The sequence below is a fragment of the Athene noctua genome, chromosome 3 (genome assembly GCF_965140245.1).
Source record: "Athene noctua chromosome 3, bAthNoc1.hap1.1, whole genome shotgun sequence".
Lineage (NCBI taxonomy): Eukaryota > Metazoa > Chordata > Aves > Strigiformes > Strigidae > Athene > Athene noctua.
The window spans coordinates 33,756,145-33,774,401 of record NC_134039.1 but is presented as its reverse complement, the minus strand read 5'-3'; the positions used below and the strand labels follow the sequence as shown (position 1 = coordinate 33,774,401).

Here is an 18,257-nt window from a genome sequence, read left to right as displayed (position 1 = left end):
AACTATGAAAATTCTATTTGTGCATTTTCTTTCCATTTTAATCTTGAGTTATTTCTCCTTCATCCTTCAACTTACAAATCCATTTAGCCAATTTCAACTAAATTTAAAAGATGGCGGGAACCTCAAAAAACAATTAAGCTTCAAGTTCACTGAAACTATAGTTGTGTATAAGAAAGGAGAAATAAATTGGCATCCCCTGTGAGAGAAAGGCAAGATGAACTTGGCTGGTACAGGCTGTACTGGTCAACAGTATATACTGCTTTCTGTACAGTGGGGTGGGAGCTTCAACTGTTATCAGTAACAGGGAGGGAAAAGGTTCAAGAAAAAACAAAACAGACTCCAGGTCTGCTGTTTAGATAACAGCATGTTAAGAAGTAGTTTATCTTACTAAATTTTAATGTCTTTTTTTTTCCTTCAGGAATTACTAACTCAAAGTTTGGACTCAAATCTCAAGTTTTCATAGTAAAGCTTACTGTTTGGCAGTATATGAAATCCACCAAGAGCAACAACAAACAGTAGTTTAGTTTTTCTGTACTCACCTCCATAAGTAAAGGTCTCTGGCCTATTGCTGCCATTCCTTGAAGAGCATTGACTTCCGCAACCAGAACTCTGTGAAGGTACTGAAATTAAGAAGTTAAAAAAGAAACTTTAATGACAAGGAAGTCATATCTGTCCCTCCTAAAAGTATTTGAAAGATGACTACATATTGACAGATGCAACTAAAAGACTGAGATTGAAGTAAGTTTTACTCATTTTTTAGGTTTCTCCCACTCATTCTCTTCCTTCTGGCTCTAAGTTGATTCTGTCCTTCATGAGCTCTTCTCACACATCACATTTCCTTTCCTCCTCAATCTCCACTATAGTCCTCTTGCACAGAAGAAAGGGTTTGTTTAAGGTCTAAAATACATTTTACAATATAGAATAGCTGGTTCCTAATATGGAATAACTGCATTCCGATCACCATCAAGATCACTTTTACGTAACATTCTGCTCCTGCTCTGTCCCTTGTCTTTCAAATAACAAATTTTTCAGGACTATTTATCATAGACTTGTCAAGTACTCATCACAATGTAACATTATCTTAACTAAAGCCTCTAAGAACTACTGCAGTACACAACTATGTTGTGTACATAACTGTGTACACATACGTAGTACTACATAGCTGCGTACTGGAGACCAACAAAAAACATAAGGTAGATGTCATATCTGCAATATCACTTAAGTGTTCCAAGATGGGAAAAACATTAAGATAGAAAGTATTTCCTGAAAGTGTCTTAAACAGATGCATCTGTCTACTGCAAAGGAGAAATCAGTGAGTGAAATGCAGAAGAAGCAGTAAACTAATCCAAACGGTTTGCATAAATTACACGTATATCTGAAACAGCTATACTTCTTATGTGAAAGCCAGTTTCAAAGTATTACTAATACCCTGATCATTTTAATTATTAAGATACAAAATAGCACATGCAGCTTGAGAACATAGACCACTGAGCACCTTGATGTTGCAGACCACTTGTCCACGTGCATTCTTGTGCTCACAATTAGCAATGACTTGCTCAATCTGAACCCGGTCAAAAAAATCCAGTTGTAAAGGCTCTGGAATGTCCTGACTGAAGTCAATTGAATCCAGGATACTTAAGATCTTCCTCCGTACTGGAAATGTAAATGAATTCAAACTGTATTCAGAAATATCAAGGGGAAAACAAACAACAACAGAAGCCTAACTTACATTTGTAAATCTAAACCTTAATGTGTAAAGTTTCAAAAGAAAACATTTAATCTTCAGAAAGTGCTATCAATCTATATAAGGGTCTTAAAAAGATTTTCTACAGCCTTAAACTCTTAATTTGCGTTATACTGTGTTGTTCTCCTTTTATGTATTTATGTATGCATGTAATCCAATATTTACAAATACAAAATTCTGATTTTTTTCTCCTAAATAAACTAGGCTGGTTTCCAGTGAGAACCATGCAGTCTTCTGCTGAGACTTAGAAACCCTGTAAGGAATCTGAAGGTACTTGGGTTTTGTATTATTTGCCATAAAAAACCAAATGTGTTCAGCCTTAGCAAGTGTCTCACTGTTTTTACTGTTAACAGTAAATTTAGACTGCCACCCTCCCATTCTGCCCTTCCATAGATACTAAAACACGGACTATTCTAACTTCCTTTCCAATCCAATATTTTCCACTCCAACTATCTACATCAAGGTTCTAAAATTCTTTTTTCTCCCCATACTAAATAAAGTTGTTCTATGTATTGCTGTTGTTAAAACTATTTTCTTTTTCAAAGTGTCCTTTCTAGAGACATTCTTCCCCACACATTCAGGATCAGAAAAACTTCACTGAGAAATAATCAACAGCCATAATGCTTACCTTTGGAAGCAGTGTCAAAGTGAAGAAAACCACCGACTGATCGACTTTCATCTTCCATCCCTCCTTCACCATCAGCTGAAGGTAATGAAACATTAAAAAAAAAATAAAGCAAAAAATACCATTTTATTAATAATGAAAGAGAAAGATAGAGAAAGCACACACTGACAAACCTTTCACGTGAAAGTCTTTTAATGCAAATACAGCCTTGACTGTTAATGAAAACAATACTTATCTCACAGAAGCTAGCCAATTAACAAATACAGATTAGACAGTACTATAAATGCCTAAAAAACACCCCACCCTCCAGTATGAATAATGCAGTTGAATGAACACTATAAAATGAGCAGGGTATCTGGACACAGTTTCCTGTACTCAGATCTCCACAAGGATGAAGAGACAGTGTTCACACCTAGAAAAGTGAGGGAAAACACCATACTGCTGCAGCCCGTTATGTTATATTCCAGTTATTCTGTTTATTTTCTTCATGTAAAGAGTTTTATTGCCACCTGTTTCTACTTCTCTTGATTCACTTCTACTCTGTTCTGAAACCCTGAAGTCTTGCCTTTTTATTTAACCTTGTATTTTACACCACATTGGGATGAAGTAACATTTTTGTGATGTTACCTGTAGCTACTATCTCCTGTGAGAGGGTAGAAAATGTGTGAGACAGAAGTTAAGATTGAGAAAACTTTGTCTAAAACTGTTTACCAAGGAAGATCCTCCGCCTTCTCTACTTAGCAACAACTCTGCATAGCATCCCCAAATAAATAATTTTATAATTTTTTTTTTTTGTTTATATTCCCCTCTCCTACCCCATAAACTACATTTATTTTTTATATGAGTGTAGACACTGAGATGTTTCAAAAATGAAATGCGGACAAAGCAGCAATGAACAATAACATGCCCTTGTTTCTTTCACTTTGGAATCCACAACCACCATCATCTTTCTTCCAGTCTCTCCAGTGGCAATTCCAAACCCAGTATTACAAATGAACTGTCACAAGCTTATAGAGAAAAGAATTCAAATAAACTGTCTCACATTTCCATTTCTTCAAGCTTATTCACCCTCACAATAAATCCCTCTTACCCAAGTATGGTTTCACAGGCATGTCATCAAGCAGCAGATGCAGCAGTCTCTGTGTGTGGGAACGCTGGCGGTTCAGCGATGTCACTCGCATTTCTATAGCTGCAGTCTTCATCAGCCAAGACATTTGGTTCAGTGTTGAAATCTCGTGTTCTGGGTGAGGATAAGGAAACAATTATAAAATTGAAAATAAATAATACTACTTAATCCAAATAAAGCATTTTTTCATTTGAGAAAGCTTTGAGAGTATGTCATTACTTATTATCTGCTCAACATTTGTTTGTGAGACAAAAGGGCTGAGAGATCTGACAAAAACCAATAAATAAACATATGGTTATTGTGAAAACAAATCACACACATATATGCAATTAAGAATACACAGATACACAAAAAAATCTGGATATAACCTGTACTAACAGTCATTGTGGAGAATGCAGTGCTTTATGAGCAATAGGATTAGTTATAATTTCAGTGAAAATAATCATTTACCCAAAATGAACAATAAATTTTAATCAAAGTTGATAAGGCTTGAACATGGGTCCCCAAGAATCTTCATATTCTCCAGTCATCTAATTTAGATTCTTAAGTTATATAAGAATCATCTAAAGTGCTTTACCCATGTTGGATAGATGTATCTGTATGCTAAGTTTACTATCATTTAACAAAGGACTAGCGGTCAAGCATCTGATAAAGTGAATAAGTACATTCATTCATCTTAAGACACCTGAGGAATGTTGGTCTGAAACATTAAAAATATCTATTAACATAAAAATTAATGCCATCACCAAATAAAAGTTCTTTATTCGAAGGAAGGGAAGATACAAGTGGTTACAACCACCAGCCTTCTGTTCACTCAGTTCTTTGTAGCATTCTTACTTTTTAAAAATATTGATTCTTCTGTAGCATAATCCAACAAAACTACAATGATAACTGAAATATAGATTAGGATTTGTTTCTGGAGACTTGATCCATTCCAAAACTAACATTCATTTACAAGAGTTCAGTGCTAAAAATCTGAACTTCTTAAATAGGCAGAGTTCAATCTTTGAAGAATTAAAAGGTTAACTGAGGCAGTAATTCAGTTTAATAATGCTGCCTATGTTTCTTCTAAGATTCCCAGGGAGTAAAATGATGCACTGAATTTTAAGCATGCGCAATCTTAGCATTAAAATTACCTTTGACAGAAAATGGCAAATACTGGAGCTGAGTGAATAAGAAATCCTGACTGGTCCTCAGATATCTCATAGTTGGACCTGATGTGTCAGAGCATGCACACAATTGATAGATCACCTGACAATCAAAAACAGTAGATACTCATTTATGGAATTTATTTTAAAAACAAACCAACCCGTAAATCAAAAGATGCAGAACACTTCCATTGTTCAGATAATACCACCTGTATTCACAGTAAGTTTTCCATCATCTTATTCCAAAACTGAATATTTATAACAGACATAGAATTATGACATTAAAGGACTACCAGCATGTGGATGATTCCAATGGCTATTTGCCCTCAATATGACACTATATAAGCCTTTCTGATTGTTCAGCTCACTTAAAAATTAGTCTCTTTTTCAATCTCCACATTCACCAAGACAGGAAACGTAGTCTTTTTTTTTCCTTTTCCCTACTTTTACAGTACAGCCTCTTTCACTTTTTAATAATGTTTAAAATCCATTCTGGATTCCACAGATCTTCAACATGATACAGATGTGTAATCATATGATTATATGATTTAAGGCCAAATATCAGCTACCTTGCACATATATCTAATTCAGCTGTCTTCCCCATCTCACTCCCTCAAACATACATATGCTCTGTCACTGTTAAAGAATAAAGAGAATTTTACTGGCTTATTTGCGATTATTTGTTATCTTCTTGCTGGCAACCTAGTGTTCCAAAATTTTTAAAAAAACCTTGGCATATGGTCACAACAGATTCAAAGACTCATAAAAAATATTTAGAACATGTTTTATAAGTATATCCCAATTCCAAGTTCTGACATGAGTGCACATTTTTTATTTTCTGTGTTGCTACAATACTTTTTCACACAGAAAAAAAGAAGAGTCCAATGTATATAAAAACATGACAGATGCATTTTAAAAATGAAACTATTATCAAAATCAACCCTCCATCTGTGTTCACCAACCAAGAACTTACTGATTTTATTTAGAGCCTGCTTTCAGTATATGCCAACAGAAAATATGCTGAATACCTGGTAACAGAGTTCTGCAAGATGAGGAGATTCCTGAACTGCTGTAGGCCCATTCCTTGTTTCAGTACCCTTCTCCAGTATGTTCAAAATAGCATGAAGGCAAGTCCGTGGGCAACCCAAGACACCTTAAAATACAAAAATAATTTCTTATTGTTCTTGATCTTACTTGCCTTCATAGCAAATACAGGTTAATCCATAGAGAATGTAAATGTTCAGGTATCTTGTGGTGCACTATATTACTCTTCAGAGCCGCAGCAAAAATATCTGGCAAAGTTTTTACTCCATTAATTAAAAGAAGGAACTGTATTTCAGCAAAAATCTAATGAAAACATTTAGAATTAGTCTGTAGGCTTTTGAGATACTGGTGAAAAAGGATAAATTATGCAGTCAGAACTTATTTAAGAACTTTCTCTTCTGTTCTACAAGCAAAAGATTCACTCGATACTTTAACATTCTGCATGAACCAAATGAAAATTTGAATTCTTGCTCTTAAAATTTAACTGAATCATTTGACAATTTCAAAGAAGAGCTTTAAATACCTGTCTTTATTTTACAATTACAGACATTTTATGACTAATGCTCCTAGAGGCACCTGACACTGCAACCAAGGGAAACAGATTTTAATACTGAAGGCAAAAATCTGTCTTTTTGCATTCTTCCTTTAGCCAATTAATTCTTTAGTCAACCCAGAAAGATGTCCTGAAACAGTAAAGGCATCAATGACTACAGGTCTTCTCTGTTTGGACACATACAATTTATGCTTTAGAAGGAAATTATTATCTCGAGGCAAATGGCTTATAGCCATTAGTTCTTCACATTATTAATGGGATAATTCAAAGAGGTGTGCAAGGTGCTCTCATGGCTTTAAGACAGTCTCCTATCACTGACCTAACCTATGATACCCTGTTAAATTGTGTGGATGGAGATCAGTTACCTGTATTGTAACTGTGGAATTTCAAAATATCTGAAATATGGTCTGCAATTGTAAGCTGCAGATGAAAAAAACTGGTTGGCATCTTTGTTTTATCCTTCTGATATATCAAGTAAGTAGCTTTAAGATTTTTTTTTTCCCCCCAAATCAAATTCAGGTCCTATCCCATTTAGACTAAAAACTGCTGGTCCACAGCATCCAATACAAACCTAAAGATCATAAGAAATATTATTCTCTAACTAAAATCAAATGTTTGTTCAAACATGTTCATAGAAAACATCCTTTAAAGCAGCTGAGAAAGAATCTTATAGTTCAGAAGAGAAGGGACTCCCAGATGTCTCAACTCCAAACTACTGCTCAGTTATGATATCAGACCAGATTGTTCATGGCTTTATACAGTTGGGTCTTGAAAACCTCCAGGCATGAAGACTGCATGACCTTTCTGCCCAACTCACTCCATGGTGAAAGTTTCTCCTATATCCAGTTGGAGTCTCTCTTTTTTCAATTTATGCCCACTGTCTCTCACTTTCTGCCATACACCTCTGAAGAGCCTGGCTTTATCCTCTCATCAACCTCTTCACAGGTATTCAAAGACTGCTATTAGGTCCACCCTAAAGCCTTCCTCAGGCTGAAGAAGGCCCATTCCCTCAGTTTCTCCTCACAGGCTGAGTGCTCCAGCCCCATAACAGTCTCTGCTGAATTTGCTCATGTTTATCAATGTCTGTCTTGTACTGACTACAATTTAGAAGCTGAGAAGGCAAACAAGAAACATACTAACACACTATTTTTCTCAACAATTCAAGAAACATTAGAAATGTTACTCCTGTTGCTTTAAAGTTCATATTCTCATGTATGTTCATACATGTGAATATATATATACTATGAATATTTAAATATATTAATATACCTAGCAGTAGCATGAAAACCCACATATTCTAAAATATTTTCTTCTACAAACTTAAACAACAAAACTGTTTTCTTCCCTATAATTAACTTTAAACAGGAGTTTGAGGAGGGACAGCATAGTAGTCAAGCAGTGTAACTAGTGCAAAGTGACCATCTGCTTTATAGATTTCCATGTTATCATATGTAGGTAATTCCTGGATCATCAAATCCATTTCTTTGTACTGTGGACACAACCACACAGCACAAAATAGTAAATAATTGAATGTTTCACTTCAAGTCTTTTCCGAAACCCAACTTCAGATCAACAAAGATCTTTGGATCAATCAAAAGATCAAAGGATCTTTTAATTTAGCTTTTGAGGATTAGAACAAGGCCTGTTGTGTTACTAACTTTAAGAGGAACTGCTTCTTCCCATGAATTTTCCAATAAATATTCTCAGTGTTGGTTATGGAACTGATTAAGTGCCAGATCAACTTTTCCTCTTCATACCTGGATCCTGCAGATTTGTAGTACTGACAGGTTTCTTCAGTTCATATCCCAAAAGATACAGAGCAAGGCTGGGAGGACTACACTCAAGAGAGGTGATAAGGAGATTCAGAATATGGATTCTTGTTTCATGATGAATTCGTGCCCGCTTCTTTTCAGGTTCCAGCTCTTGATTAAAAAGATGAGGTGAAAAATGAAGCGATAAAATCCATTTAATAAAATAATCCTCAGAGCCTTCAACTTAAATACAAGAAAGCTAAGACATTAACTTATGTTAGTACAGAGGGATACAAGAGCAAAATTTTAAATTGCTCTTAATACAGCTCTAAATAATACATTCAGAGCAATGCTAAATACTTGTCTTCTTCAAACAGACTCAGTTTGTAGTTGCCTTAGCATACTGTAGACATATCTTAACAATACATTGGTGCTTTTCATTCTGTTAAAGGTCTAATTCTACAGAAAACAACACAAGGGTTTTCTGACTTAAAAACACTTTCTTCACTGCTTTTATTAATTTCATTCTATGCAAAAGACGATAGTGTAAGGCATTTTTAAGAAATCTTTTACATACCCTCATCTGGATTAATTAATTCTTCTGCATCTTCATTGTCCAAACATTCCACAAACCCAGCCATCAGCTTCTGGCTAATACTCTGTATTCAGCAATGGAAAGATGGAAATTAAAAGAGGATTTTAAGAGTATTAAAAACAAATTTTTCAAATTTCCCTCCATATAAATTAACAGAAATTCTAGACAAAAATTATATAATCCAGTTAATAAGGAGTTAAGAGTCATAGCTGTTCTAAGCATAAGTTAGCAATTAGCCACTGAACAGAAAAATATGCTAAATTATCCTCCCAGGTTGAAAACTATAAAGAAAAAGTCTCAGAATCTCAAAGAATATTGTCCCTTTCCTTCTTGCATTTATGATTTTGGGTTTTTTTGATTAATGAAGTAATTGCTTTTCACAATGACACAGTAGAAGATAGGTAGATATAAGACAAAATATAGTTTTAATGTACTTGATCTAGAAACCTAGCCTTTAAAGTAACATTATAGAGCACCGGTATTTCTCCATCAGTTTCTCTTTCCAGATCCAAAGAAACTGGCACTTACCTGATCATGTGTGAAATCACCAACTAGCTTTATCTGGATGTTGGAATTATAAGAAATACAGCACAAAATCTTGGTACTTTCAAAAGCCAGTTCAGGATTACTGCTTCCATGATAAAGATACCTTCAAAAATACAAAATGATTGTAATGAAATTGTTAAGAATTTTGCTATTTCAGGAAGGTAATGCGCAAATGCAAAATTAAACAAAATTTAGAAGCGGAACATTTACAAATCAAACTATATTAGATAACATTAAGGCTACAAACAAAAATTTCACTCTACATGAAGCATTTAACAGTCGTCCACCAACAATGGTAGTAGGCTGAGTAGGGATAATAATCTCTCCAGGAATTTTTACCATTCTTTTTTATCCAAAATGTACCTCAAACGGGATGTTAAAACAACTGGTCACATGTTCGCACAAGAAACATGGAGAAGATACCTTCAGATCACACAGAAATAAGCATCACAGAAGACCAAAACTAAAATTAACTACTGCATGCATCCAGAATAGGAGAGATAAAAATCAGTTTAAAATCTGGAAATAATTTACAATCTGGAAAGGCACACATTTTGAAAATTATTTGTCAACTATTGTTATGTAAAAAAAGTTATATAACTGAAAGACAAAAACATGTATATAGAAAGAGTTTTTATAGAAGAATTTAGTGCATTCCATGTCAGAATATGACTGCTTTTTTATGCACTCAGTTCTATTGTTCAATGTTGGTTTGTCTGTAAAGTTATTATAGAAATCAAACAGTAACAGAAGATGTCAGTGGGAAGTGGAAATCCTAAAAGTTTCACATTTGAAACAGTTTCAGATTACTAGCCTGATACTTTTAATATAGTAACTAATGCACAATACTGCAAATCATTTAAGAGGCCAATGGCTACCAAATGAAGTTTTACTCTCCCACTCTACAACAACCAAAGTCTGAGGCAAACTGAAAATTATATGCAAGAGAATCACTACACATAAGGCAACCAGGAAGAAATCACAAGAGGAAAAAAAAAATCAGAAAGAAAAACTATAAAAGCCGATCCTAATCTTGCACTAAACAATACACAGATCATACCACCTGTGAAGACACCTCTCCCCACCAACAAACATTTTAGAGATGCTCTGTGCAAAAAGAAGCAAACTAATGAAAGGATCAAGATCCAAACACTTCTGCGCCTCCAAAGCTCCTCCCTTCTCAGTACTTTGCACATACCTAGCAATATTCACCACATGATCTGCCTTCTTAGTGCGAGGATTGATTCCTTGAAGCAGCTGCTCCAGTGGTGTGACAATAAGGGAAAGGTGACTCTCCCGCAACAGATCCATAAAAAGATTCTCCTTCTGTAGGGTTAAGTTCAGAAGTCCAAGGCAATACTGTACAGCTTTCTCTAAATGCTTCTTCCCTGCAGTGCACAAACATCAACCAAAAAAAAAAACACAGAAGAGCATTTAAATAGACTACATTCATAAACCTTATTCATCAAGACTTGCACCAAGAAGGAACCTGTCAGTTATCTACTATTAGGAAAATTCCCCTCAAAACACAATTTTTAAATACAAGAGAAACAACATCAAGTTGAAGATACTCAATGTCAGCTTTAAATCCAACTTAGTATGCATTTTAAGTTCACATGAAAAATAAATTCTAGGCACATACCAGGAAACGGAGCATAAGTATCAAGCTGCTTAACTCCTTCTTCTAGCAAACTAAGGGACAGTTCCAGCATTGGGGACTCATTCAATAAATGATACATCAAATTGAATCCAGGTGGTTTATATGCTATTATTTCTTCTCCTAAAGAGAGGAAGGAAAAAAATTAACATCTAATAAAAAAGACTTCCATTACTCGGGCTAGACAGAGCTACAAAACATAACCATCCCTGTCATTAGCAACATATAAATACATAAAAACACACTGCATACAAAGTCTTCAGAGATATTTTTTTTTCTTCTTTTCTTTACACATAAGCCATTTAGGTAATTTAGAAGTCTGGGACGAGTAGTAACGGCAACTGCCATTACTTTTCAAAAGCTAATAGCACAATTTCAACTTTAGCCACTTAGACTTTTCCTAAGTAGATCTGACCTTGGATTCAAATCTATGCTAGGACATACCACATCAGAGCTACATTAAATTGTTTTGCAAGACTGAAAAGTAACTAGAAAAAGTTTACACCCCAAACCCACATGAAGACCCTGGATAAAAGAAAAAGCATTTCCAGAAATCACAGCTGAGATGGTCCACTGAACCCCTGATGCTCACAGTGTATGTGTGCATGTGTGCTGCTACAGTGTAAGCAAAAATGAAACTACTGGTCTAAAACTCAAAGACCCTCATAAAACAAAATAAAAGTCAAGGCTAATGTTTGTGGTTTAACTATCCTCCTAGTAAAGTATGGTGGATAGAAGCAGGAGAGCAATAAGACTCTTTTTTAATATACCAGTGAAATAACAGTGCAGTTTCTTTTGGCTTTAGCTTAAACAATCCCCTTCTCCTTGCATTCATTCCATGTCTGTGCTGCCCTGTAACACATGCCAATAGACATACCATGCCACTGTGGAGCCACACACTGAATCAGTTTAAGAAATGGATCTAGTCAAAAAGATCAGTTTCAACCTATTTCTCCAATATATCATAGCCCACAAATAATCATACAAGCTGAAGGACTAGCTGAGGATAGGGATGAGCCAACAGAAATTGTTCAAGCCACATACACTGCCAAGAATGGTTTGTTAAAGCACAGGGCACAGAGGCCTCCCAGACTGAGGCAAGCTCACTGGAGAGGTACATCTTAAAGTTGTTGTTCACTCAAGAAGTGGTTCTTATAGCTCTCTACTGCTACAAGCAAATCCACAGGCATCAGGATGGCATTCAAAGTTAAGAAGAAACTTTGAATTAAGAAAAAAATCTGCAGCCCAAATAAGCCTTAAATTTCCTATGAGACAACTGCCATCTACTTTGGCCTTTTAAAGAACAGTTATCCAGAATTAAATTACTTCAGATCATAACTCTACTTTTACTATCTGCTCTAATTAATAATAATATTAATATTAGAGAATGTATCAAATAGTGACACTTTTAAATTAACCCTGTGAATAGTGGTGATCTAGATGCAGACCAAAGAAATCCAGAGGAACAAGCCCAAAACTAAGGTGGTCTGCTCTTTAATCAAATCAGCAATGCAAGACACACCTAAGTCATCATCTTAGTAGAACTAGACACACAGGAAATAGTGTACATCAAGTCGTACTGAATTATCAACACAGCTCCCAATAGTATGTGGGTGTTTTTTTTAACATCTTCCTATCTTACAGCCTTGGTCTAGCTTTTCACCAGCTTACTTGCAATATTAAACAAGATCACAAAATAGAGGCAAAAGAGCAAAGGAAGTTACAATTCTGTCAGTGAACAAATGAACAAGTTAACCTTGTAACTCTACATATTGGTCCACAAAGTCTTCAAGTTGAGGTTCATAGTCCCGCAGCAGTTTGTAAAACACTTCCAGAACTACCTCAGCTACTTCCCACTGTAGATAAACACAAAATGAAGAAAGAGTCATACACAGAATAAGACTGATACTGCAACAAGACCAGGATGACAAAGAATACAATAGGCAGTACAGTGACATACTGGATCAGAAGCATGGCATGACTATCTAACACTGAGAAGTTATCCCACACCACTTAAAATTCATCATGTCAAGTAATTTGAAAGACTGAGCTTTCTTTCTGAAGTAAAACAGAACACTAGAAGAGATTTATTAACTATTTTAGGCCCTCTATACATCAAAGTATATTGAAACTACAAGCAACAGAGGCTTTATTAGGTGTACAGCTAATAGCAGATCATTAATAGCTTCCAGGATACAGTTCAGCATGCACTTGCATCCAGAAGTATCATAAAGGAAACTCAAATTCCTTGGTTCAGGAAGTTGGAAATATTCTCTGAAGTAACAAGGAAAGGACAAATTTGACTTGTAGATTTGGGCATGTGATGTTCAGAAGTCATGAGCCGTATAATAGAATTGCAGAATCCTGCAAGCAAATTGAAATTTAGCAATAGTATAAACTACTTCCTTTTTTTTTTTTTTAAAAGGGATACTTTATACAGGCTCCTTAGAAGTAGTTCATTGCTCCTGATGACCTATGACTAAAAAAGAAAAAAAAAATTACTTGTTTACAGAAACGCTATGAACTGCTCCAGGTTACCTCTGTTCTCTCAAACTTCTACAATTTCTCAAACAGATCTAAGCAATATCAGCAGCGCCAAATCATTTTAACTACATCCTAATTAAAAAAAGATTTTCAAACAAAAATTACTTTTTCAGCAGCTCTCCGGTAAGCTCTGGTGCGGAATCGGAGAAACACAGAATCCCTGAGGAACTGGAGGTAGGGATCAAAGCCTGGTGGGCGGAGACCTGCTCCCAAATTAGAGGGGAATGAACTCTCCACTAGCGTGCTGATGAGTCGACAGAAGGCACGGGTGAAAGGATATTCTTCACATCTGGACTCAACCTCATTCAATTCAACCTTCCCACAAAGACAGCAAAAACAGAGGGAGAAATATCAAAGATTTTGAGGGAGGAAGAAACATGTAAGAACAAATAATAAGAGCAACACCTGTGAATTACTTTACAGTGAATTTGCTGCATTTTTGTCTATGGTACACCACAAACAAATCAAAAGCAGTGAAGCAACAGTACTGTCATTTCAGTTAAGCAATACACTCTTCATGTCTGAGCTACTACAAGATATGCCTCAACATTTACATACTTTGCTTTTATTTACTACTCTTATAGAAGTGAAGTGAGCTGTACTAAGATGTAACAAAAGTGAGGCCAATTTAGGAAAATAGAAAAAATCTTAATAAGAACTGCTCATAAGGAATTCGAGGGTTTAGATGCTGCTCTGTTACTAGTATAAAGCCGCACTAGATTCATAAATGGATAAAATTTCCAAAAATTACAAGCAGACCTGACAGCAAGTTAAGAAGCAGTGAAATGACAGGCCTATTCCAAGTGTTTCAAGTGGGCAGAGCACCAGATGCAGCCTCTGCAAGTGTTTCCGGAACTCATGTGCAGACGGTCAGAGAGGCTGCCTAGGTACTGAGAAACCCTTACCTCAATACCAATTGCTTGTCTTTGGCCTGGACTTCTCACAGTTTGTAGTATCTTCAAAACAGAAAGAACAATGAAAACAGACAAACAATACATTTCACATCAAAGTGCATCTCCATCATTTCTACCAGGACTAAAAGGTACTCATCACTTTTTAGCTACAAGAGGTTTCCCCAAATCCACTTAAAATGTGAAAAGGTAAGATTTCTCTGTCTGAAATTATATGCTGTACCCTTGTATGCTGCACTATATGTTGTACACTTGTATGCTTCTAGCTTTACATCCTCAAGGATCTGCATCATGTTTATTGCTAAACAAAACAGAGCAAAACTGCTTTCACATTAATGAATTTTGTCTTACATTGGCTAGGGGAAAGACATTTCCCTTGTTATCTCTTGAAGTGTATTTTAAGGAATAACGTAAGTTAGGAAGCAACTACTACTATTATAAGATGTCATTATTGTCAGGGTATTTTTATTCATAATTAACATTAAACCAGCAGTTGCAGTTCAAATGCCTCAAGTTCTTCCAAATAAACCAGCAACTAGTCTGAACCATAATACAGACTATAAAAGCAGCCTATCCCATTACGATTTTTGAATTAACAAAAGAGAGCATTTTCGTTTGATATTCGTCTTCGTTAGGATTTGCATTTAACATTTTTTTCTGAAATAAAAACAGAAGGGAAAACACTTTTTTTAAAGGTAGTGCTTTTAATATATGTGTGACTTTGCCATCTAAGTGTGAAAGTTGGCAATAATATCCTGTAAACTACAGTTAACTTCCTCTGAAAACTAAAAGCCTTAAAGTGGAGCTTTTCAACCAGCACCTTATTTCACTCCCACTAGAAGGATATTATACACCAAAAAACCCCCCATACCAAACAGAAAAATATATAACCTGCAGAACATTTATTACTGATGACATACACCAAGGAAAAAAGATATTGAACACACAGGAGCATCAGTTAGGAAACTAGAATTTACGTAAAATAAGCACAGCCAATGAGATCTCTGAAGCATAAAACTATACTGTCATTTTCAAAAAAATGCATTAACTAAGTGAAAAACATTATATTCAACAACTGCAACAAGAAAACTTAAGAAAAAGAAAATTTAAAATACACTGACAATTTCAAAAGACTAGGATGCTATAGTTCTAAGCATTGAAAATCCTTAAATACCTGTGTATATTCCAGGGATTGCCAGAGCGAAGCAGCTATTTCAGGAGATCTTCCAAAAGCAGTAAGGGTTTCTGATAGCTCTGCTTTCAAAACAGGAGGAATGCTGCACTGCAGAAGTCCGAGAATGACCACTACTGGTGTCCACTGAGGGTGCTCGCAAAGAGCCAAGCGAGCATTCTCACTCTACGGAGTTCATCAGAAAACAAAACTGCAGATTATTACTTTGAAGATTATTCCTGGTTTATAATCTTTAATTCACATTTTGCTGTCAACAACCCTGCTTCATCATTGAAGGTACACAGAACATCAGAAGAATGGCAGACCATTCCAAAGCAAACGATTTGAATTAAACAGAAAGCCCAATTTAATGACTCACAAGTACTAACATAGTTCCTCACACAGGTACACCCCATTATCACCACCACCAAGGATGATTTTTAAAAAGCCTAGTTTCACTGATCTGTCTTGTGTTTGTGTCTGCAAAACCAAGGGTATCTCACTACACGACAGAATTTTTAGGCTGCAGTCTGTTGGGTAGTGAAGAGCTGAATTACACACTGTCCAGATTTACCCAGACAATTCACAATACAAATTCCGCATTGAAATTTTATTCTTCTGGAATCCTCATCCAGTCAATTCATGGCACATTTTACACATGGTACATTGGTTTGGGGACATTTAAAATCTAAATCTGGAGGCAAGCTTCACAGTTGATGAGTTTCCTTACCAATTCTATCATTTCCTTTTAAATTCATGTATTATTTTTGTCTTTTCAAGTTCCTAACTAAATGCAAAAAATTTTTCTACTCCATAGTCATTTCTTCTGAATATACCTCACTTCTGAAAGTCATCTCTATGACACCAAAGTGTCAGGAAAGCAAGAAAATCAGCAACACAGGCAAAAGTGTAATCTTCTGCTTCACTTGGACCACAAGTTTGGTCATATAACAGTTATTCCTGATGCTTCCCATACTTTTGAAGTTCACTAATCAAATGACAACTACTGCTAGGTAAATTTGCCCAACATACCTTTCTGGTTAAGTGAACTTCACAGCTGAATGATGTTTTGCAAGAAAAAAAAATGTATTAAGAAAGAAAACCAAATAAAAATGTTACTTACCAAATAAAAGGTTACTCACCCAATTTACTATAACTGTGGTCAACTGTAAAAAGGCAATTAATCCATCCTGTTCTTTCTGTGTGATTCCTCGGAGAGGCAGGTGACGATACTGGACACTGTCTGCACTTGGCAAGTCTTTCCTTAAGTGCTCATGATAAAGCATCAAAGAATGGAAGAAATGCTCCCAGGACACAGGGCTGCCACCTGTTCCTTGAATGTTTTCCGCTAGAAGAATGACAAACGTGACATACTCTTTCACAGGGTGACAAGCAGGGTAGTTAAAATTAATAGGAAAACTTTATTATCTAAAGGAGAAAATAAAGTTTGAAATAAAGCTATCGTTTCTGAAATTAGTGGTTCTGGCTTGAGGTTTGTTGTTGGGGTTTTTTGTTTGGTTTTGTTTTTCAATACAGACAGAAAGGTGCCGATATGAAAAACCAGTACAAATTTTCTGGTTTATGAATCAGAATGTTTGCAGCATTATTTGTATCTTCAAAGTAAGGCTTTTTTCCCAATCTGATCAATGCGAAATTAATACAAAAGACAGGACTGACCAGCATCTCCTACTTTGAGAAAGTGCTATTATATTACAGGTATCAAAAAACTCTAACAAAAAAAAGGTCTTCTGAAAAAAGTCAGTCAGGAAAGATAACTGTATTTATAGAATATACTACTTAAAACATTACTCAGTTCATATTTTACAATAAGCAATATTAATATTCTGTACCTCTCACAGTGTTAAGACACAGCTTCTTAAAATACTTCATTATGTGAATTACTTGCTAAGGTGAACAGACATTTTATTACCTAATCAGTCTTGTCTTTTTTTCCCATATTACACTTTCAAGTGAAGCCTTCCAACTTCATCTTTGTATTAATAATGAAATGTTAGAAGTATGAAACCACAATTCATCTCAAATGAGTCTTTGTACTTTTATAAAGAGAGTTGAGAAAGAGCTGAAGCGTCACTTTTCTTACCATGACTACTGCCATTGACTTTTAGCAAACTAAAGCAGTAATGAGCACACTGAGGCCCACTAGCCAGTCCCCGCAGCATTTTCAAGTATGGAATGTAAATAGTAGAAGGAAGTAGATCTCCCATTTGCCTAACAAACTTTGACAAGACAACCTAGAACAAATAAAGATCAGTGTTTTAAAAAAAAAAAAAAGGACGACTATTTTAGGAAAACAATACACAGCCAAAGTCAGAAAACAGATTCTAATGTGATCAGGGCAGGGTAGAGGGGTGTAATCAGAATTTTTCTTAAAAATCCTTTGTAGACTGGCCTATTCAGTTTCCCTGAAGGTGAAAAACATGTTTCGAAGAAGAAATAATCAAAACAAAATAATTCATGTTATTGCAAAGTATACTAACTCTCCAATTCTGTAATTTTAGTGATAAAATTTACTTGAGCTTACAAATGCTGCCCAGTAGTATTATTAACACATCTCACAGTGCAAGCTATGTGATACTGTGGAAGAATTCACTATGATTGTCATATCCCTACACAGTAACTCACACACACAGTGGTTCCTCCCAGGGTTATATTAGGGGGTTTGCAGATTGCACCAGGCCCTAACTCCAGATACCTGTATTCTGGGTGGGTCCTGGGATGTGTCCAATATGCCTCGTGCTAGGTTTTGCCTAACACTGCACAGTCCTTCAAGAAGTACTAAAGGCTGACAGCATCCCAGTTATCTAGAGTTTTGGAACATCTG

At 35.5% G+C, this 18,257-nt stretch overlaps 1 protein-coding gene across 2 annotated transcripts in view; it reads right to left on the bottom strand.

Moving 5' to 3' along the window:
• NUP205 (nucleoporin 205) overlaps nucleotides 1-18,257 on the bottom strand; it is a 50,733-nt gene that overhangs the window by 15,004 nt on the left and 17,472 nt on the right. For both annotated transcript variants that reach the window (XM_074902659.1, XM_074902658.1), the window contains exons 11-27: nucleotides 17,517-17,667; nucleotides 16,558-16,763; nucleotides 15,419-15,601; nucleotides 14,239-14,289; nucleotides 13,439-13,648; nucleotides 12,546-12,645; nucleotides 10,775-10,912; nucleotides 10,331-10,520; nucleotides 9,115-9,235; nucleotides 8,569-8,650; nucleotides 7,998-8,162; nucleotides 5,672-5,796; nucleotides 4,632-4,746; nucleotides 3,460-3,609; nucleotides 2,373-2,447; nucleotides 1,496-1,653; nucleotides 540-620 (exon numbers count right to left, since the gene is read on the bottom strand). In XM_074902659.1, the coding sequence (XP_074758760.1) occupies nucleotides 540-620; nucleotides 1,496-1,653; nucleotides 2,373-2,447; nucleotides 3,460-3,609; nucleotides 4,632-4,746; nucleotides 5,672-5,796; nucleotides 7,998-8,162; nucleotides 8,569-8,650; nucleotides 9,115-9,235; nucleotides 10,331-10,520; nucleotides 10,775-10,912; nucleotides 12,546-12,645; nucleotides 13,439-13,648; nucleotides 14,239-14,289; nucleotides 15,419-15,601; nucleotides 16,558-16,763; nucleotides 17,517-17,667 (2,301 nt within the window). The remainder of the gene's footprint in view (nucleotides 1-539; nucleotides 621-1,495; nucleotides 1,654-2,372; nucleotides 2,448-3,459; nucleotides 3,610-4,631; nucleotides 4,747-5,671; nucleotides 5,797-7,997; nucleotides 8,163-8,568; nucleotides 8,651-9,114; nucleotides 9,236-10,330; nucleotides 10,521-10,774; nucleotides 10,913-12,545; nucleotides 12,646-13,438; nucleotides 13,649-14,238; nucleotides 14,290-15,418; nucleotides 15,602-16,557; nucleotides 16,764-17,516; nucleotides 17,668-18,257) is intronic.